The sequence below is a fragment of the Pongo abelii genome, chromosome 12 (assembly GCF_028885655.2).
Source record: "Pongo abelii isolate AG06213 chromosome 12, NHGRI_mPonAbe1-v2.0_pri, whole genome shotgun sequence".
In the NCBI taxonomy this organism is placed as follows: Eukaryota; Metazoa; Chordata; class Mammalia; order Primates; family Hominidae; genus Pongo; species Pongo abelii.
Genome location: NC_071997.2, coordinates 40962924 through 40986066, shown reverse-complemented (window position 1 = coordinate 40986066; position 23143 = coordinate 40962924). Strand labels below are relative to the sequence as shown.

At 45.3% G+C, this 23143-nt stretch overlaps 1 protein-coding gene across 2 annotated transcripts in view; it reads right to left on the bottom strand.

The window, feature by feature from the left end:
• ACOXL (acyl-CoA oxidase like) overlaps positions 1–23143 on the bottom strand; it is a 390431-nt gene that overhangs the window by 75210 nt on the left and 292078 nt on the right. For both annotated transcript variants that reach the window (XM_024242376.3, XM_054547921.2), the window contains one exon: positions 9800–9887. In XM_024242376.3, the coding sequence (XP_024098144.2) occupies positions 9800–9887 (88 nt within the window). The remainder of the gene's footprint in view (positions 1–9799; positions 9888–23143) is intronic.

Below are 23143 nucleotides of genomic sequence, written 5' to 3'. Positions count from 1 at the left end.
TCCTACCTGCAGATCCCCCTTCACCTGCATGGAAGGACAACTTTGACACTAACACTCAGCTGGAGGCCACCACAACCACCACTGTCCCATCAGCGGAACAAGAGTCAGCCAATTTTGGGAAACAAACACTGTGGACTCCAGTGTCACACTTAAATTGGGAAGATAATGGATAGGACAGCTGCAATTGCCTCATGTGTGGCATTGATCCTGTTTTCCACCTTGCAGCGATTCACCCTCCCATTTAATATAGTGCTGAGGCTCAGGACCTGGATGTTATGAGGCCCCACAGTCCTCTCTGCCACGCGCCTGTCTCAGCATCTGCATGTGTGGCCCCAAGTCATGCATGTGCCACACATCCAAGCTGAGTTGGACCCAGTTCTCTCCTCTCCACCTTGGTGCCCAGAAGCAGCCCTTCCCTCGTCACCCTTGGCTTTTCCTTATAGCTCACCCTCCACCTGGAGGCCCTCCAGGCCCCTTTGCCCTCGCACCTCCAGAACCCACCCCTCCACGCAGGCCTGCTGCTGTTGCTCCTCAGTTTCTGTCCTCAGAGCTGTTCACCTCCACTCCTGAAGAAATCTTCCCAAAGCTTTTTCCAAGACTCCCCACTGACAGTGGGAGCTGACAATGACAGCTACTGGCCTTGGCACTCAGGCCCTGTGGGACCCTGCTGTTCACCCTCACATTGGCCGTACACCCCAATCACACCAAGCCACAAGCACTTTCCCAAGTCATCCACGCACTTCATGCCTCCCTCCTTGTTCTTCCATCTGCTCGGAATGTCCTTTCCACCTTCTGGATAGCTAAATTCTACCTGCCCTTCAAAAGGCAAAGTCTCAAATGCTGCTTGCCTCACTGGAACTTCGTGAGGAGCCGCGTGGACCCTGCACCCCCTGCCCAGCTTGTGTCTCTTCCGTGTTCTCTCAGGGTTCCTAGTCTATGAGAGTTCTCATCTCAGTTCTGACCAGTGCTCCTTGGGAGCAGGGGCTGTTTCGTACTGGACCTTTTATTCCCGGAGTGCAACACGGTCTTTGGCACACAGCAGGACTTCAACAAATATGGGGCGAGAAGGGTGGATAGGGAATGAGGAAGGGTGCTCCACATCAGGATTGTTTCGGAAGGATAAGTGAGTAGATGCCAGATTCAGGAGGGGCAGCTCCATAGTTTCAATGTTTATTTTTCATGCAGCAGTAGGAGGCTGAGAGATGGAGCAAGCCGCAGCTTCTCAGGACCTTCTGCTATATTGGTCCTATGGTCTGAGGCAATATTGTGATTCTATTCCATAGGACCAACACAGTCTGTGTGATTCTTGCAAGAAGAAAGAACAGAGCAAACTGAGCTTGGCTGCTCACAGCTGCCACAGGTCCTGAGCAGCTGCGACCTTATGCACCTCTGGTGTTAGGTGTCTCCTTAAAATAGCACAATTACTAGAAAAACTCAACTGCATGCCCATGGCCTGGAATGGGTTTGCATAAAATTTATTTTGTCTTAAACTGCTCAGGATTGAAGAATGATAAAATACACACAAGGCAAGGAACTCTAATATCCACTGCACCAAGAAGCTGGTTTACATACTGAGAAACAGCTGTTTTGAACATTTTTGAAAGCCATTTTTTTCTGCTATGTTATGTTTTCTAGACTAACCTACTTGCATGATTCATGCACTTTAATCTTCTAGCTCACAGAAAGAACTGGTTAGAAGCCATCTCTACTACAAAGTCCTTTGTTGCTGCACTCCTGGACACAGAAGAATTTTCACCCATAGTTATAAAAATCAATGAGGATTATTTTATTTTCCAGGTGGCCAATGAAGGGAGAACTTCTGAGTGATTTTCAGGGGCAAAAAAGAATCACAAGAGATAGGGGCCAGCAATCTCTACTTACACTAATGTTATATAAAAATTCAAAAGTATTCAATATCTGCTTTGATATGCCAGAGCTGAGATTCTACGTGTCAGTAGACAAAGGTGAAATACTGGTTAAAACCTCACTTTTAATTACCTTGTGATCATTTTCCCCCTCTAACATTCTGTATCACTTTAAGTAGATATCAAAACTTGTTAAACGATTGTATCTCAGAGGATAAATGCTGCTTTTTTTTTTCTTTTTGGTTCTCATGTTTCTGAGTAAAAGCCATCATTTTCAAGTTAATAGAGCATTATGTTTTCTCTGCAAATACAATCTCATAAGTCATAAGCAAAGAGAGAGGTAAATTCATAAAGAGGAGACAAAGCACTATTTTTCCTCCTGGCACTTGGGATCTCTGATAGGTTAAAAATGATGTTTTTATCTCTGGTGATTTATCAAACTCGAGATTTCACAAAAGATAAACAGATGCATTGAAGAAATAATACATCATCTTAATGCTTCATTTTGACACTTTTGGTATCTAAAGAGCATGTATCTTAAAGATCTCCACTCCAAAAACTCAATAGTTTCCATGATTTACACATTTAATTCTTGTTTTTAAGACACACTGAAATGAGAACATGCCAGGAGGCACCTTTAAAGAAGATGGCCATATTTGAAACATACAGATTATTTATAGAAGAAAAACTCAAAGAGCTGAAAGAAAATCTGGTTGTCAACAGACAGTTGCTTTTTCTATGTTTTTTTTCTGTAGTTCATTTTGGTTTTTGTGTGGGTGGCTCATGTGAGCTCAAAGGTTATTTGCTAAATGTTTTGTGAGATTAGAACATGTCCTTTAAAACCTAAATTTAAATTTATGTTTACTGCAAACATGTTTAACTTTACAATATGTGGTATGGAATAATATTTTTAAATACAAAATTATATCTAGAGTGTCTATGATAAATCAAGAGTTCCTATACTTTTATTTTTATTCACCGTTTAAAAGGTCTTATTCTCCATTCTGTTCCCAGTGGAAAACTCACAAATACGGTATACTTGGTGCAAATAATTTCTTTTTTTACTTTTGGTGTTACTTTTGCCCATCAATTTTGGTACTAATGTAACCATATTTTGAAACTACTTAGATATTAGAAGTTAAATGAACAGGGGCTGTAGACCAGATCTCTGCAGTCCATCATACAATGTACAATTTTTCGATCACAGAGTGGGAAACAAAGGAGCAAAAACACATTTAAAAAGTGAGAAGGGCTTATCTTATTTTTTATTTTATTTTATTTTGCTTTTTAGAAATGCTGAGCTCCCAGATTCACCTCCAACAAGCACTGGCAGCCCTGCAACATGGGCAGATGGTAGCAGCCTGTTGGGATTTGAGTCTTCCTTCTGCCTCTTTTAACTGTGTGACCTTGGACAACTTATTAACCTCTCTGTGCCTCAGTTTCCTCAGATGAAAGTTGAGAAGGCAGTGATTCCTTCCTCACTGCCTAGTGGGGGATTAGAGTTGCTCTGTCCCTAATACTTTGCACAGGGCCTGATAGGCTGAGCCCTCACTGAATGTTGGCTCCCTTTGCTCTATATGGCCCTAGGGCTTCCACCCATGTTATTTCATTTAATCCTCACAGAAACTCTGTGAAATAGAAAAAAACAGGAAGCATTGTTCAGAGGCAAATCCAGTAAGAGTAGTAGGAACCAGTACATGCTAACTTTACCATAAATAAACACAAAAAGAAAGACTTTCAAAAACTCAAGAACACCAGAACTCCCATTCTCTGGGATTCATCTGTGGGAAGGAAACCCCTTAGAGAGTGCAGTGGGTGGGGCTGAGGAGCTCCACTGCCTGTCTGGGGAAAGTTGTAGGGTTAACTGGCCCCGGGGCAAAGTCATAATGCCACAGCTTCACAGCTTATTAGCGTGTGACCCCAAGCGGTTGTTCACCCCTCCGAGCCTCAGTTTCCTCAGTGGGCTTTGCAAGGTTGTTGTGGAGATTAAACAAATTACAAGGGCCAAGCATTTAGCAAGTCTTTGGCAAAGAGAAAATTCTCTATAGATGGAGATGGCTGTGATGGCTGTGATCATTACACAGATGGCTGTGTGTTGGCCATCAGACTGGGCTCAAAGGGTGGCATTTTATTAGCATCCAGGTCAAGTACAGCCACTAACTTCTGTCCTTGAGAGTCCTCCATAAAACACACATCATTCGGGTGTCAGACTTCGCTTTTGCCTTTCTTCCCCCTCTTCCCAGTGCAAGAGAGTCCTCAGGTCACTGGTGATAAAAACCCACCTCAGAATTTCTCACTTCCTTCAAAGGAGAGTGAGTCAGTAAAGTCTCTAAAGACAGCTTTCTTCAGGGACAAGCTCCCGAGTTTAGGGGCGTGACAGCACTTCTTCAGAAAATAGCATTTGGGGTCTTCTTAGGGCCCAGCTGACCCAAACCTGAAGTTCAACTACATGGCTTGGGGAGATGGAGAAGCTTGGGGAGGGAACCTTAGCATGAGGACCGATGGGCACAACCTGCAGGATGTCAGAGGAGAGCTTTTCACAGAGCTACTATCATGTTGGGCAGTCTGTGTTCTTAAACCTTCTCTTCCCATGTCTCTTGGCCAATGTACCATGAAATTTAAATCCACTTTGGCAAAGTGGCATGCTCTGCCAGATTTTTACATGCTACAGTGCTTCCATCCAGTCAAATTTCCTTCTCATCTTTTTTGTCTAAGAGCCCTCCTTGATGTTAGCACAAGGGACCTCCATGCTCCTACTTCTGCTGGTCTCCATTTCACCAGGCGCTTCCCTCCGACTTCCAATTGGCCGCCACCTTCGTCGCTCTCCCTCAAAGCAATATTGTGTGTGAGCACAGTCAGAAGGTGAGTTCTCGCTTTCGTGTCCCTCCATATCCTGCCAGCTCCTGGATTTCCAGACCTCGAGCATCAGAGACCCAGTGTCTCTGGACTCCCTCGACTCCCCAGGCTGCTCCCGGCCATCACACACTCTGTGAAATGGAGACCCTCAACTCCCAGGTTCACCTTTCTCCCACAGGCACTGCTCATAGGCCTAGGATTCGGCCGTGTGATTGAAGCAGAGAAAACAAAGCCAGGGGGCATTCCTTCTCTTCCCCAATGTTGGGGCCTCCAAGATGCTGGGCCTACTGGGATTTGTCAGTGAATTCTATCTGCCTATTCTTGGTGCAACAGACCTTCTCACTGGTTTCCACTGCCCACACATTTAACGGGTGCTAGACAAAGACAGGGGCCAGAAGCAGGGGCAGTGGTGCCCAGGGCTCCTTCCCTCCCTACCTCCCTCCCTCCCTCCCTCCCTCCCTCCCTCAGGCCACTTGTGTGGGGCCACATGAGACTTCTCTAAAGTTAGACACACCAGCAGATGGGTGCTGGGGGAGAGGAAGGCACACAGGTGTCACAGCCAACTAGCACCTCTGGTCCTCCCACTCTTCCCCTCCCCTCCAGGCCTCCACCTCCAGTAGTAACAGAAAAACACTGCAGAAACCCAACAGTCAAAGAATGAGAAGTGTTGTCTTGCAACTTCTGGTTCTACCCCAAGTCGGGTTTGTCCTTCATGATCTTGGATTTAGTTGAGTGAAAAGGGGCAAGTACCTAGATTCACACAGGACTACTGGTTGATGTTGCGGCATTTTGTTTATCTGAGCTTGCATAATGTAATGCACATTTGAGGAGGCGGTAGGGATATTCCCGTAATTTCCTAGAGGATGAATGCCAAAACTAAAGCTAAATCAAGGTGAATGTAGTTTATATAAAGAATAGCCCCATTAACAACTGAGAGGAAAATGCTGATCCCAGGAAGAATACTGGAACAAGCACTAATGGATAACATACAGAAATAATGCTTTAATAATGCATGCGATCATGTTTTTATTAACAAAGAAAGTCTTGTTTCAAAACAAATACAACCTTGAGAGGAGTCTGAAATTAATCCCCAATAGGCAGAAATCCACATTATTATATATTCTAATTATAATTACAACCTGCTCTTAATATGAACATTCTAAATTATTAGTCACTTTATTAAGAACCAGAGAGAGGACTTCCTGCTGCATAATGAGAAGTACTCACAAGCTTCGAGAATGAGAAAAGCAAGAGACAATTCTGCACAGAGCTGGAAAGTGGTGGATGTAATTTATTTAATAAAAGTGCCTCCTTTCTCCTTTTTTGTTTAGGAATTGGTACACCCTTAGGGGTTCAGACAGCACCAAGCTTCAGAACTGCACTTTCTAGGGCAAGACAAAAATGTGTATCACAGAAAAATAATGATTTATCATTGTAACAGTTACATCCCACTACAGAAACCACCAGAGACTGCTTAACATTTTTATTTCAAACATGGTTTTCCCTAGTCTTCAGGTGACAAACGGAGACAGAGGCCAGAAGGCGTTTTTCCATTTGCTCCTAATAAAAATGGCTACATTCTGAGTTCACTGTCATCGGGGGTGACATTAAGACTGTACTTTAGGCCGGGGACAGTGGCTCACGCCTGTAATCCCAGCACTTTGGAAGGTTGAGGCAGACAGATCACGAGGTCAGGAGATTGAGACCACTGTGGCTAACACGGTGAAACCCCATCTCTACTAAAATACAAAAAATTAGCTGGGTGTGGTGGTGGGCACCTGTAGTCCCCAGAGTAGTGAGCAGAGATCATGCCACTGCACTCCAGCCTGGGCGACAGAGCGAGACTCCGTCAAAAAAAAAAGACTGTGCTTTAACAGACTGATCCTTCTCTTCCTTCTTATGCATTCTTCCTTCAAAAGGCTCCAAAGGCAACATCTGGGTCTGGTCACTGAAGACAGATGGGCTCCTTCTACTTCTTCTCTCATCCCCTGGAGGCCTCTGCCAGAGGGTAACATGCTATTTGAATGTAATGACACGCTGGTGAAATTTTACTGGCTAGTGTTATGTTTAGTGCATCCTTATCTTTAGGATCCGTTCTGTATATGTGCAGATCTCCTCATTAAAGATGGATTTCTCGATTTCAAAACATTCCTGGGCTTTCTAAAGGCTGTCATTGAACTAATTCTTATGATTTTTCTTCCATTACTTTCTTTATACTTCCAAGTCCTCTTTATCTGACATTGAACCTGAAGCCAATTTCCTGAAAATAATCACTTGTGCTACTGTAGTTACGAACCAATAAAAGGTTCAGAGTTGATTTGGATTTATTTTGTACTGTGCCATCATCAAATCCTTGATATTTTCTCCTGGTGTGAAGACCTCATACACTCAGACTTAACCTGTTTCATTTTCCTCTTTTTCTTCCCTTTAAGGAACAAGGTTGAAAATGTTCTACTTTGGTTGTAAGAACTAAGGTTTTCAGAGAGTAGTGATTAGCAGTAATAAAAAGGTTTTATTAAACATTAACAATGAGCCAGATGCAAAGGTAAGAGCTTTGGAGCGTTGTCTCATTTAATCCTTCCAACAGCCTCACAAGGTACATATCATGCTCTCTACATTTTATAAATGAGGAAGAAACTGAAGCTCAGAGAGGGTTTGTAACTCACTCACAGTCACACAGCTGGTAGAGGTAAAGCCAGGATCTGAACCTGGTGACCTGACTCTAGAGCCCCCATTCTCAGTCCTCACTAAGCTCCACTGTGCTCTCAGCAAGCAGGCTGTGAAGCCCAAGGCTCAACGATCATGTTTCTAAGGTGAAATTAATTGTGCAGTGATTCTCTGACTTCCCCCTTCCTTTTCAAACTTAATCACATTTCTGAATGTTTAGAAGTTTGGCACCTGGAGTCCATATAGTCCATCCTCATGTCCCAGGAAGGGCAATATCTGTGGTCAGTACATAGGGGCCCAGAGGGAGGAGCCAGGGCCACACCACCCCTGAGAGTGAAGCCAGTACAAGTCTACCTACAGTGAATGAGAAGGCCCAAGACACACTCTCCTTCAATCAGGGTGTCTCAAGTGCTGTTTCATACCCCAGATATGTTTCAGCCTGATCAGCAAATCTGAAGAAATAACCCACCAACAGAAGAAAGGTGGTTTACATAAATTTCTTAAAGGAATGAGGTTGATGCTGAGTGTACCAAGATAGTCCAGGGAAGTAGACACCCCGTGGGCTCCAGGGTCTGCAGCAGGTCACAGGGGACACTCAGATCTCCAGCCAGGCCTGAGGGCACGAGCTGTCTTGATAGTGTGACTTGCTGCAAACTCCTAATTATAACTGAATTCTACCTGAAGATATGCTCGTAGAACAGATAGGGTATGTACTGATGACTCGGTAGTTGGATTTTGTTTCTGATGAGTAAACTGGCATTCAGATTTAAATATTACTCATTTTTTAGTTCAATTAAGATAAGTCAGTTTCTCTGAGCCTGATATACTGTGGGTGGGCAATAAATTGAAAATTTTCAGTCTGCAAATGAGGGGACCCAATCCTGTGCCTTCATGTCCCATAGTCCCTGATGCTCCTGGTCCCTCTCCTTGCTCCTCCTCCAGGTCCCAGGAAGCAGAAAGTGGAACTCAGTCAGAATCAGGAAGGCTAATGCGGTCATGGTCATTTCAGAGTGTGGTCACTGGGTGGAGACCAGTCTCTGGGGAGGTATTCCCATGGGGCCCCTGCTTCCCGTCCCGTGAGAAACCTGTGCTCCTGGCACATTTACTCCAGAGCCCTGTGTTAGGAGGCTCACCCAAAGGTGCAAGGTCCCAAGAGCTGGTCCTTAGAAAGAAGGAAGAAGCTGGGCTCAGTCTGAGCCTAAAGCACTCACTCCAATCCAGCTCTCATCAGAGCTCCTAGGGCGGCTCCCACACATTCCTGCAGGTATAGTCACATGGCACTGAATCACATGCACTTTGCTCTTTTGGAACTGCCCAGTTAGGGAGGAAGGGGGATGGTCAGGCTGGGAGGTTGTGTTGGTTGCAGGCACATTCCTAGGCTCCTGGCCATAATACCTGCCCTGATCCCACCGAGGAGCCCCCATCTCCATCCCATGGGATGATGCCCCAGATGCAAGCTGTGATACGACCAAACCCAGCCCTCCCAGGGCCAGCAGCGACCCAGTGTGATGAAAAATCCCATAAAGCTACCAACTAAGTGAATGACTGGCCTTTCTCTTTTAACAGTTTCTACCCACAGAGTCAGGGCATGATGATAAACAAACTGATGATTTTTGAAATTAAACAATAATTTCAATGATAAGCTGTCACGGATCTTACTTGGTGTTCAGTGTTTCATTTTATTTTGCTATTTTGGTTGACCGAAGCCAAAATGAATATTCAAGTTTCTCAGCCTCAGCATTACTGTCATTTGGGGCTAGATAATTCTTGGTTGCAGCGGAGTGGTCTGTGCCCTATAGCATGTTAGCAGCATCCCTGGCCTCCACCCACTGTGCACCAGTGGCACTACCCCTCTCAGTGTGACAACCAAAAATGTCTCTAAACATTGCCAAACATCCAAACATGGCAAAATTGCCCCTGGTTGAGAACCACTGCTTTAGAAGGTTGACCCAGTTTCTTGCTAATTTGATGATTAGGTTTAAGTAATTCTGGTACTTAAAATTCCTCAGGCAGGACCCCTGTTAAAACACCCTCACTTTATCTGTGTGCACACCCTCCCATTTAAGAATGAGATCACGGTCAGGCAGAGGGCCACTTCTGAGGGGCAGGCATTTTGCCAACTGGCTCCTGTCAAGTGCTTTGTGTGATTGTCAGGTTGTGTTAAGTGAGCTGTTCCTGACTGGTTTAGCATCAGGCTTTGTGGGTGTCATATGGTCAGTGTTCCTAGTAAGTTGGGAGTTGATTTACCACAAGCTTCAAGTCTCTGTAAGTCACTTGGGGCCCTAAATTCAACACACGGACTGTCCTTTCCCTGTGTGTTGGGACTGTCCTTTCCCTGCAGAGCTGTGTCTCCAGGGACCCGTAGACCCCTGAGTCGCTCAATTACAGATATTCAACAGGAGCCAACTGACCTCGGTGAGTGTGTGCCAGGGACAGAGAAGCCACGTGATGCAGACACGAGTTCCAGGCATGGAAAAAATCCTCCTTCTCGGTCTTTACCTGTCCAATCGACAGAAGAAAAATCACCATTGAGGCTATTGTGAGAGAGTCTAACTTAGTAGCAAGACAGATGGCAAACATCCAAATTTTCAGTACCACATTAAGCATGGACACAGTGCAGAACCTTCTGTAGGCTGGCCTCTGTGACCTGCAAAAACTGCTTGTTAGATGAATAAATATCATACATGTAGAGAAGCCCTTTTTCCATGCTTACATTAATTTATACTAATGGAGGTCACAGACGTTAGAGAAACACGTGAAGGGGAGAACGCAGGCACAGATCAAGTGAGGCTGTTCTGATTGGGTCACTTACTGCCTGAAGAATTCAAAATACCATAACAAACTACTTGAATCTAATCCTCAACATAACCAGCCCACCTTCCCTCCTTCCTTCCCTTGCAGCCAGGAGCTTCCATTTGTTTCCAAAGTGTTTCTCAAACATGTTATGTCTCAAGAATTGGCACTGGGTAGCTGCCATGTTTGATATATGTGAGGAATTAACATAAACCTAGAGATAGGATCCAGAGTGATGGGGATGTCATTTATGCATCTGACAAATAGCTTTTCTGCATCTACTCTGTGCGAGATGGTCTTTCAATCACTCTAATAATGAAGGGAGTCTTTTTTCTTTGCTTTGTGTTTTAGTTGGAGGGAAGTGAGGACATATTAATATAACTAGAGTAAAATAAGAATGAAGAAGGCACAGAGAACAGAAAGATACAGAATCACGAAACTAGTAATTAACCATCATTTAGGAGGAGCTGAAGGTCTCAGATTCTTATCTGACCAGAGAGGAGAGTTAAATGCAGCCCGTAAAACTTTTCTTTGTTCCTTCTTGACTTTCTTTGTTTCGAAAACCACATGGGTTTAATATTTAAACTTTTAGCATTTTTTTTTTGTCCTCAAGGAAATAACTCAAATAGAAAGTTACACTCAATGTATCTGCTTCTCATTTGTATTAAACTCACACCCTGATGTGCCCTCTCAGTTAAATAGTTACTTGCTTCCCTGTAGCTCTGCGGTTTCTGCAGGGCCTGGAGATCCACATGTAAAATCCCTCCTGTAACACAGTGCTTTGTGCTCCGGTGGAAAAACAGCGCTGCTGAAAGCCTCTACCCATGTATAATTTAGCAACATCACCTGGGGCCGCAGGCACAGTTTGGAGGACAATGTCATGGGTGCCTCAGGATCCACACCTAACTGGGGCATCTCATGACAATCGAGGGAAAGGATAATGTCTGCTTTGCTCCCTGAATCGATATCTCTCTGCGCTGGTGTCACAATTACAACTGAAAGGGTGTGGCAGATGCATGCAACTCTCAGGGAACAGCCTGCAGAACATCTTGGCAGGGGGAGGACAAGAGCTGGCCAGACACTCCTGGAAGTTCTGGAAGGAGATGCTGAAGCTCTACCCATCCCACTATAAAGGACAACACCAGGAGATCCTGGTTAATATGGTTTAACCTCCTAATCATGCACCGACTATCCCCCACCATTGCATGGGAGGCAGAGAAGAATAAAACACTGTGCACATGTGTCCAAATATAATCAAGGGCATTTTTTAACTGTTGTTTTTGTTTTGTTTTGTTTTGTTTTTAACTCAACGTGTAGAGTAAGTTTTTCACTGGCCTGATCAAAAGAAAACCAGGGAGAGACAACTAACTGGCTGTGCAATGCAGACCCCTGCCTGAAGAAGGGACTTCAGGTGGGAAACTTTGCAGAAAGCCCTGTGCAAAGCTGGCTATGACTGCACCCGTCAAAGAGTATGAGGAAAAAGGAAAAAAAAAAAAAAAAACAAGTTCAAGTGAAGAGGAAAGGCCTCTTGAAGGCCTGCCAGCCAGCTCCTAAGTGCTCTTCCTTATATGTCAATATTTTGGTGCTGTTGCAGGACATTGGAGCAGGCTCAGTGTAACCTCACCCCTGCTGGCAAGAGGCTCCCTGGCCCCACCTCCAGACCCGCCCCAGGTAGGAAGAAGAGCACCCAGGTCCTGGGGCATGCTGATGGAAAGGCAGCATTCCCAGAATAGGAAAGCAACTGACTGAGAAGCCTCTGTCCCCTTGAATTAGAGTTTATTGGTAGGAAATAAGAGGCTGAAGCCAACTGGGGGCTTCACAGTGATCCTCACACCCAGATGGGCTGACCTAGGAGCAGTGTAGGCTCTACACACCATTCTGCTGTCAAATGGTCAAAATGAACACATCAGAAGGTCAAATTCTGGCTCGGCCTCCAAGTGCAGAGACAGCATTAACTTCGAGAGTATTGCTGGCAACCATTATAACCCTCTAATTGCCTATGCAATGCACAAGATTTTAAAATATATGTATTGCACAAACAATATTGTGAAACAACAGAAGTCAACTCTCTCATCTTAAGAAAACCTTAATATGAGGTTCCAGGAGGGGATTTAAAAAATGATATGGCTGTTCTTTGCTTCAGGCAATAAACATGCTACTGAAAACCTATGTGTAAATACAGCCTTATGCCAACTAAGTCCTTCTTTAAAATGCACCAGAAAACAGGCTCTGTTTTAAGCACTTAATTGTATTTGCTCATTAAGTCTTCAGAAGCCCTGGAAGTAGATTTTATTAAGATCTTCATTTTGCAGGTAGGAAATTGCAACACAGAAATGTTCAGTAACTTGGACAAGGTTGCAGAGCTGAGTTGGAACAGGGCACCCAGGCCTCTGAGCCCACATCCCTAACCATGGGCTACACTGCCTCCCAATGGACTGAGAGTGAGTTAGTTCCCTGGCAAAACCTGCCCCTCCCAAGCATGCTGTTTATAAAGATGCATGATCACACATGGTCACATTTAATATCAACAACATCCCATACTTAAATCTTTGAATGAAAAGATATGACTATTTCCTGATAAAGTATCACACAGCTAAGACAAAGAGCTGAATGCATAAAGAAGTACTTTCCCCATATTCATTCGCCTTTCTTTTCTTGAAAAGCCTCAAATAGATTTGGGCAGCAACACAGTCAATTAAAAAAACACTTCCCTGCAGAGGATCTACAAAAAATGTCAGCTAACATCATACTTAAAGGTAAAAGGCTGAGTGCTTTACCCTTAAGTTCAAGAAGAAGATGAGGATGTCTGTTATCAGCACTTCTTTTCAACACCAAAATGGAGATTCTAGCCAGGGCAATAAGGCAAGAAAAGGAAATTAAAGGCAGAGATTAAAAAGGAATAAGTAGGCCAGGCACAGTGGCTTAAACCTGTAAACCCAGCACTTTGGGAGGCCGAGGAGCTCAGGGGGCTGAGGTGGGAGGATTGCTTGAGCCTGGGTATACTGAGCCATGATCATGCCATTACACTCTAGCCTGGGTGACATAGTGAGACCCTGTCTCAAAAAAACTCCAAAACAAGCAAAAAGGAGTAAGTAAGACTGACTCCACTCAAAAAGACATGATTGTCTATGTAGAAAAATCTTAAGAAATATTTATTTATTTATTTATTTTTGAGACAGGGTCTCACTCCTGTCACCCAGGCTTGACTGCAGTGGCACGATCATGGCTCACTGCAGCCTTGACCTCCTGCGTTCAAGCAGTCCTCCCAACCTCAGCCTTCCGGGTAGCTGGGACTACAGGTGCACAACACCATGCATGGCTAACTCTTCTGAATTTTCAGTAGAGATAGGGTCTTGCTGTGTTGCTGGATCTGGTCTCAAACTCCTGGGCTCAAGTGATGCCAGCGTTGGCCTCCCAAAGTTGCTGGGATTACAGGTGTGAGCCACTGTGCCCAGCCTAAGAAATGTATAGTAAAGCTGTTAGAGAAATAGGAGCACAGGAGAACCAAGGTGACATCATTTTAAAATCAACTCTATCTTAAAACTAGCAAGGCACATTCCTTGCCAGTTACGAACCATGGTCATAAGATGTTTACAGTTGAGAAAACAGCTTAAATGTACCTGAAAGAACACAATCTTACAACAATGGAAAGTCCAGATGTCCCAATAACGATAACAATATATGATTTTAAGATAATTATATTTATGCTTTGATGTACTTATTCACTGAAAAAAAAAACAAGGGGCTAAGTGCAGTGGCTCACGCCTGTAATCCCAGCACTTTGGGAGGCTGAGGCGGGTGGATCACAAGGTAAGGAGTTCGAGACTAGCCTGGCCAATATGGTGAAACCCTGTCTCTACCAAAAATACAAAAATTAGCTGGGTGTGGTGGCGCACACCTGTAGTCCCAGCTACCAGGGAGGCTGAGGCAGAAGAATCGCTTGAACCCAGGAGGTGGAGGTTGCAGTGAGCTGAGATCATGGCACTGCACTCCAGCCTGGGTGACAGAGTGGAACTCTGTCTCAAAAAAAAAAAAAAGAATAATTTTCTTTAAATCAACTGAATAGTAAATTTTGCCATGCTGTCGGCCCTCCCACACATAGACAGAACTTAGCTTAGCCTTTACAAAGATAAGACCCCTAAATAAGAAAGGTTTAAAACAAAGATGGCCCAGGCGTGGTGGCTCACGCCTGTAATCCCAGCACTTTAGAGGCTGAGGTGGGTGGATCACTTGAGCCCAGGAGTTCGAGACCAGCCTGGGCAACATGGTGAAACCCTGTCTCTACAAAAAATACAAAAATTAGCTGGGCGTGATGGTGGGCGCCTGTAGTCTCAGCTACTTGGGAGGCTGAAGTGGAAGTATCACCTGAGCCTGAGAGGGTCAAGGTGCAGTGAGCCATGATCGTATCACTGCACTCCAGCCTGGGCAACAGGGGGAGACCTTATCTCAAAAAAACGAAAACAAAAACCCAACAACAACAAAACGCAAAGACTGCACATTCCTCCTCTTGCTTTCTGAGGACGCCCTACTCTGTAACTGAGTAGTTTTCAATAAATGATCTCTTCTCACTGCACTGTGACTTGCCTTGAATTCCTGCCTGCACATGATCCAAGAACCCCCTCTTGGGATTTGAATCAAGACCCATCTTCTGGCAACAAAGCTACTGGAACTACTGAGTTGAAGAAAGGCACAAAGTGCAAGATTGATATACAAAAATCAATTGTATTTCTATAGTCTAGCAATGAACTGGAACTCAAAATAAAAATGCCATTTACAATAGCATCAAAAACGTGAAATCCTTAAGGATACATTTTATAAAATATATTTTATATTTATATTATAATATATATTTTATATTTTATAAAACGTAAGATATATATATGAAAACTAAAAAAACTTCACAGAACGAAATTTTAAAAGACCACTTAAAAAAAAGGAGAACTATATATTGTGTTCATAGGTCAGAGAACTCGATATTACTAAGATGTCACTTCTCCCCATATTGATCTATAGATGCAACACAATGCCAATCAAAATGAATGCCAGCAGACCTTATTTTGTGTGAGTATGGTAGAACCATACAAGCTAATTAGAAAATTTGTAAGAGAATGCAGAGGACCTAGAAGAGTCAAAACCATTTTGAGAAACGAAGCGTTGGAGGATTCACACTGCCTCATTTTAAGGCTTACTATAAAGCTATAGTAAACGCAACAGTATGGTATTGGGGTAAGGATAGAAACATGACTGAATAGAACAAAGTAGAGAGTTCAGAAATAGAGCCACATATGTATGGTCTACTGATTTTCTACAAAGGTACCAAGGTAATTGAATGAGGGGAAAACAATTTTTCAACAAATGGCACCAAAACAATTGAACATCCACATGAAAAAACAAAGAAATAAATGAACCTTATCCTTTACTTCATACCATATACAAAAGCTAGCCCAAAGTGAATCACAGACCTAAATGTAAACACTAAATCTACAAAGTTTCTAGATGAAAACACAACAGAAAGTCTTAGTGACTTTGGTTTAGATTTTGTGAGATAAGACACAAATTTTGAATTTTTTCAAAATTTAAATACACTGTTAAGAAAATGAAAAGGCAGGTAATGGATTAGGCAAAAATCTATGCACAAGATAAATAAAAACATAGGTCCACATAAAGTCACATATAAAATTGTTCACAGACGCTTTATTCATAATAGCCAACTTGGGAATCAGTGCATATATCTACCACCTGGTTAATGGGTAAACAAATTGTATACATCTACACAAACGAATACCACTTCACAATAAAGAGGAACAAACCTATGCTGTTCCATTTCTATTAAATTATACAAAAGGCAAATTTACAATGAAAGAAAGATAAGTAGTTTCCAGGAGTTGGGGATGGGGGAAGGGACTGACTGCAAAGTTGCACAAGGGAACTTTGTGGGTGACAGAAATGTCCTATATCCAGATACTAGTGGTGGTTATATGACATATGCATTTGTCAAAACTGGTTAATTGTACATTTAAAATTGGTTAATTTTAATTCATGTAAATTATATGTAATATATATTATTATACATTTATATAGTATATAATTTTTATGTATAAAAATGGATTTTTTTTTTTTTTAATCTCACCTCCCCATACTCCCTAGCCGCTAGGGTTAGACATGTAACCTCCCTTGCCAATGAGAACAGGCAGTTGTCTACTGGGCAGCTCCTCTGTGAAAGCTACTGTTTTCCTGATAACAAGATACCGCCTTTTTCTCTTTGTCCTTTCTGCACCTACCTGCTTGGAACTCAGCCACCATGTGACCTTGAGAACAGTTTTAAAGGCTGCACTATGGAGGTATATTGGTTCCCTAGGGCTGCTGTAACTCCTTACCACAATCCTAGTGGCTAAAAACAGAAATGTATTCTCTCGCAGTTCTGGAGGCTAGAAGTCTGAAATCAAGGTGTCAGCAGTTCCATGCCACCTCTGAAGGCTCTTTCTTTCCTCTTCTGGCTTCTGGTGGTTGCCAGCGGTCTCCGACATTTCTTTCCTCTTCTGGCTTCTGGTGGTTGCCAGCGGTCTCCGACATTCCTTGGCTTGCAGCTGCTTCACTCCCATAGCTGCCTCCACCAGCATAAGGCCTTCTTCCCTGAGTCTCTGCTCTTCTTATAAAGACAGCAGTCATATTGGGTTAAGGCCCACCCTACTCCAGTGTGACCTAATTTGATTCCATCTGCAAAGACCCTATTTCCAATGGGGTCACATTCACAGGTACTGTGGGTTAGGACTTGAACATATCTTTTTCAAGGGCAGAATTCAATCTACAACCTGGGGACAGAGAGGACGGAGAATAAGAGCCCCGGCCCTACTTTGTCATGGAGCCACAGCCTGAGTCCGGGGCTGCTTACCTCTGTCTTCTCATTAGGGGAGAACAGCAAGCCCCTATTTAGTTAAACCACTGCAGTCAAGCACTTTAGCTGATACACTCTGCCTCCCCTAATTGTTAAAGGTGATCACAGTCCCTCCTTGACCTGTTCAACAGGAGGCCAGGGTGCCCAGCATTAGCAAAACACTGGGCCTGAGGTGGCAGTTCACCGAGTGAGTGAGTGCTCAGATTGTCCTTGCATGTTCTCTTGGCCCAGCCACCCACCTTCCACCATCGCAGCCTAGGAGTGTCCCTCCTGGGTCTGGGCGTCCTTGGTCTTCTCCCAACCACAGCATTTTAAGGCCCCTGTGGTGGCTTCCCCAGCTGTGACAGCTTCAATTTCCCTGTCTGGCCCATGCCTTCCTCCAGCCCTGTGTTCTGTGCCCACTCTGCCCTCCAGCCACGCTGAGGGGCTCAGTGTCTCTCTTGGCAATTATCCTCCATCCTGCTCCATACCCAGGACCATCTAAGGCTCAGCACCATGCTCTGCATCTCACTATTTCCCATGGGGCCCCTTCTCCCACACGTCCCCACACCCATCCGGACCCACAGATGGCCCCTTCCTCATGCCAGCCTTACAGCGCAATACCTCTTCCACGGGCTACAGATGTCTCCCTGTAATGAAAAAATCACATTTTTTGATTAAAACAGGATGAGCAGAAACCTGAGAGAGGGCATGATCCTCTGCAGAATGCATCAGGCCTTTTCAGTGCCATCATTTCTGCTTCCACCTTCTGAGTTCTTCAGGCTCCTGTCCAGGGCAGCGTTTAAAACATTCCTCCCCTTGTACCTAGCCCCAGATCCATTTGTATGTCCTTAGAATGATTTGACTGTGCTTACTCCTAAATCTCCCCACTCCCCTCTCATCTCCCTGTGCACAGAGGTGGCATCATCAGGAAAGAGTCCAGTCCTGATCAATAACTGCACTCCCGCCTGGCAGACAGAAGGACGTCTCGGAGCCTGGATGTCAGCTTTTACGACACACATCAGGTGCTGCCCCTCTTACATGACGCCCATCAGATATGGAGTTCAACAACAGATATGGAGTATGCAGCTACATTAAAATATTTTTATAGACAAGTAGAGGCCAACACTATGATTGCTTCCCCACTTTCTGCTCTTGGGGGTGAGCCCTGAACTGCCTAGCCAGTAACCACCTTGCAGAGTCACAGGAAATGTCGCAAGCCAGATCTTCCCAGGCCACAGAGTCTTTTTTCTTCCTCCTTCTCCTTCCTTTTCTTCTCTCTCCTTTCTGTAGTAAGTGTCACCAGTGGCCTGGGCTTCCAGCATGGTCACCTCCAATACAGTGGTACCTGCCCTCACCTCCCTCTGCTGCAGGCCCCTAGGAGCCCTCCCTGCCTCCTAGTTGGCCCTGGCTGGGAGGTCTGGGGGTCCCTGGGGGTCCTGCCCACACCTCTCTGTGACTGCACTGGCTGATGTGGGCAGAACACAAGGCTGCCTTCCTCGGGGTCCCCAGAAGTACCTCCAGATGCCATTGCTTGCCTTGGAGGTATCCTGACAGATGTAATCCCGCCCCTGCCTGTGCCAGGGCCAGGAAGGGACCATCCCTCATCTGCTCAGCCCCATCTCTATCTTCCTCTCTTCCGGTTTGACTTTCTTTCTTGTGTGTGCCTGTGTGTGTGCGTGCGTGCGTGCGTGCGTGCGTGCGTGCGTGCGTGTGTGTGTGTGTAGGGGTCTTTATATATTTGTCTGTCTTCCTGTATTTCTTTTTCTTTTTTTTGATATGGAGTTTCGCTCTTGTCACCTAGGCTGGAGTGCAGTGGAACGATCTTGGCTCACCACAACAACTGCCTCCTGGTTTCAAGCGATTCTCCAGCCTCGGCCTCCCAAGTAGCTGGGATTACAGGCACACACCACCACGCCTGGCTAATTTTTGTATTTTTTTAGTGGAGACAGGGTTTCATCATGTTGGCCAGTGTTGGTCAGGCTGGTCTTGAACTCCTAACCTCAGGTGATCCGCTCACCTCGGCCTCCCAAAGTGCTGGGATTACAGGCATGAGCCACCACGTCTGGCCTTCCTGTATTTTTCTTTCTGTATTACGTCTTTACAATTTTTTCTATTCTGTATTTTTTCATCTCTCTCTCTGGTCTAGATGAGTTCTTTCTGTCTTTTTTTCTGGGCTTACATAAGCACTTTTTTACTCTTCTATATTTTTAATTTTTCTGTGTTTTTCTGCCTTTCTGTATTCTTTGGTCTTTCCAAGTTTTTTCTTTTTTTTCTTTTTTACATTCCCCAGAAACAGATCTCGTTTTTATTTTTATTCCTGTACTTCTATCTCTTTCTCCTTGTGGTGTTCTTTCTATCTTGTTTCCTGGGTTAATTCAAGTGTGTCAACTTCCACTCTTCTCTCATGTATTTGCACTCCAAATGATTCCTCCCTTTCATCTTTAGATATTTTCTCTATTAAACTTGGTTTCCTCTGCTTGGCTTTGGGAAGAGGGTCCTCCCATCTCCACCCGCAGCCTCTCTTCCTGAGCTCTGAGATGCCCTCTTTCTGTACTGAGGGACAGGCATGGCAGGTCCTCAAGGACAGTCTCCCAGACAGCAAGGGGGCTGGGCCCAGCAGCCAGCGGCTCACTGGTGGCTTCTGAGATGAGAATGTGGGATTCTTGGCACCTTTGTCCTAAACTTTGAACCTGAGCTAGAATTCCAAGACAGCAGGGTAAACAAATCTCCCTCAATATCCTGCTACATATGAGAAAAAGGAAATATGGGAGAAAGGATACAGAGAGCACCCTGATGTCCACAGTTCCCAGCTTGTTTCCTACGGAGAAAGAGAAGTGCCCAGACAGGACTGCATCCCGGATTCGCGGGCCAGCTGCAGGGTTCTTGTCTGGTCTCTGAGACCCAGTGAAATGCTGAGCCCAGGTCAGAGTTGAAGTACAAGGTACTTTCCTCCACTGGCCCACTCCTCTACCCTTCGCCCCTGCCACCCTTGCCTGTCCCAGCCTCCTCTGCACCAGAATCTCCCTTTGCTCAGAATATGGCAGGTGGCAGTTCTGCACGGTGGAGCAGGTGAAATAGTCCCTGTCTAGGGAGGCGTGCCCCTGAGGTGCAAGGCTGGAATTCACAACACATTTTCCTAGAAAAACACAATGCCAAAATGATCGATGGCATTGATAATGCTATGAATGTATCCAGCAACCAGGACATACTGAGCACCTTCCATGTTCCAAGCACTGCACTGAAGTGCTGTATAAGAAAGACATTCTGCTTTTACAGAGGAGTCTCAGAAGAGTTCAATATCTGTCTCTAGGTCACACACTGGAACCCAGATAAATATGGCTCCGAAGAATACGATCTGTCTGGCCCTCCTGGTCCCCAGGCCCCAACACAGCTGGTTCAGCACAGCTGCATGAGAGCCCACATTATTGTTCACAAAGGGGGCTCCTACCAGACTGTCTTGTTCACAGCAGCAAAAATATCATCTTTCTCAATGGTGCTTGGTGCAGGGGAGGGTCTCAGTAAATGTACATTCAAAGATACACACACACACACACATGCACATGTGCACACACACACAGCTTCCCGCTATCCTGAACCATATCCAGAGCATACACCACTCTCTTGCTTCAGATATTTGTACATGCAATTCTCTCCACCAGGATACCCTCCACCACCTAACTACCTCCTCCTGGTTTCAAGAATGTAAGACACCTCATCAGGAAGCCCCCCACCAGCTCTCCATCCCCAGAGTGATTCAGGCATCCTCCTGGGAGCTCCCACCAAGCTGGCATGTCCACCACAGAAACTTCTGACACGCTGCCATGCGAGCACTGCTCTGACCGGGGCAGGACTGCGACCACTCCAGCACCCAGCACAGCACAGGGAGCCTGGTCAGGCAATGACCACATGAAGGAAGCCCCACCCACAGATGGGTGGTGAGAGTAGAGATGGATGCACCAGGTGGAAGCAGAAAAGAAAGTGGATTCAGCCAGGCGCGGTGGCTCATGCCTGTAATCCCAGCACTTTGGAAGGCTGAGGCGGATGGATCACTTGAGGTTAAGAGTTCGTGACCAGCCTGGCCAACAGGGTGAAACCCCATCTCTACTAAAAATATAAAATTAGCTGGGTGTGGTGGCACGTGCCTGTAATCCCAGTTACTCGGGCGGCTGAGGCAGGAGAATCGCTTGAACCGGGGTAGTGGTTGGAGTGAGCCAAGATTGTACCACTGCACTCCAGCTTGGGTGATAGAGGGAGACTCCGTCTCAAAAAAAAAAAAAAAAAAAAGAAAAAGAAAAAGAAAGTGAATTCAGTGTGGATTCAGAGGGCAGAGAAATAGAGCAAATTCAGCAGAGAGGGTCAGCCACTCACTGCACGGCAGTCGCAGGGCCTGCCAGGATCTCTGCAGCCTCTTCTTTCACCCACACTGTCTTCCAAGCTCTGGTCTGGAGTCCGGCAATATAAACAGACCCCAAAGACAAAGTCTATGCCTAGTGAAGACTTGACCATTTTTGTAACACACTAGAGTTCCGGGAGTGGGAAACTGTACGTGTTTGATCTGACCTGTTTCTGAAACTTTTGCCTGTTGAGGCTTAACTGAAACTGTCAGAACATGAAATCAATAGGGCCTTGGCAAAGGGCTTCTATAATTGAATATATTACTTTCCAATTTCTCCTCCTTCTTCCCTTTTGGGTCAAATGAAGAGTCCGGTTTTCATTACTGAGCCTTTTGGAATAGAAAATGATTGTTGGATGATCCATTCTCTTTGGTCATTTAGCACGCATTTGAACTCTACTCTCCTGAAATTGATTGTGGTAATTTCCAACAACAGATGTGTAAATAAATGTTTGATACTTTCTCCCATTTTTAACAGTTTCCTCATTTTGAAAGTTCCTCCTTAACTGTCCTGGTGGATGGAGGAATAGAAAGGGGAAAATCAGGAGGCCTTAAATAGATTTTACAGGCACCAAAGCATGCATTTGGAGTACGGTCAGCTAGAAAGATCTTGTTTCAATAATATGATCTTCACGTTCAGCTGAAGACTATGTTATGGAACCTGACTGCCCTTAGTGACTGCTTAAAGCTGACATAAGGCAGAAAAATGTACATTTAATATGGGAAAGAAATTAGGCCTCAAGATCTTTGTTTCCTGAATCTCTGCAGCAGCTCAGCTGGTGCTGGGCCCATGAGGCAGCTGCAGGAGGCATTCTTGGGGCTGCGAGTGAGAGGTGATGGGTATAGTATGCAGAAAATCCACCCCATGAGGGGTTTGGAGCAAATCCAGTGAAGAAGGGACTGGCAAGGGAAGTGCTAACCCCACTGCAATTTGGGGCTCCTTGGGGCTCTGTGTCTCCAACTCCACTATGGCATCCTCTCTTCCCAGCTTTGACCCCTCCCTCAGCTCACTCCCCATCACAATGTCCCAAGTCCCACCAACACCTCCCCAGCCTCTCTGCTACCACCCAAGCTCAGGCTGCATCCTCACTCTTCTGGGCCCTTGGTTACTACGGCCTTTGAATGGTCACTCTCTCAGCACTGACCTCAGAAGGCTCTCCCTAGAACTCCCATGTGATCAGGCCATGACTCCTACAGGGAAGGGAGAAATGGAAGGTCCACAGCCTCACACAGGGCGCACAAGACTGTGGGCCCATCCGCCACCCAATCACCCTGTCCGTCAGCCTCTCTAGCCTGTGACCCAATGGGATACTGATGGGCTTGACACCCAGGCTGAACTTGCCAGTCACTCACTGACATCCCTATGCCTTGCCTCAAAGTTCAGTCCCACTCTCTGCCTGGGGATGATAGGACAGGGCTCGCTCTGCCATTTGTTATTCCAGACTCAGTTCCAGTCTCACGGCTATCCTAGCCCCTATGCACCAAGCCCACCCCACAGTACGTGCCTCCTCCCTCCCCACTGCTCCCTCCTCCATCCCCTCTCCCTGCACTTCCCCTGCCACCCTTCCCTCCCAGACAGAGATCCTCGGGGACAGGAATTGTCATCCTCACACCCCAGAACTGGTAAGCAGCATTTTTTTTAAAGGACCTAGTCAGCAAAAATAAAAATGTTTACAGGTTATTTTGTTCCTT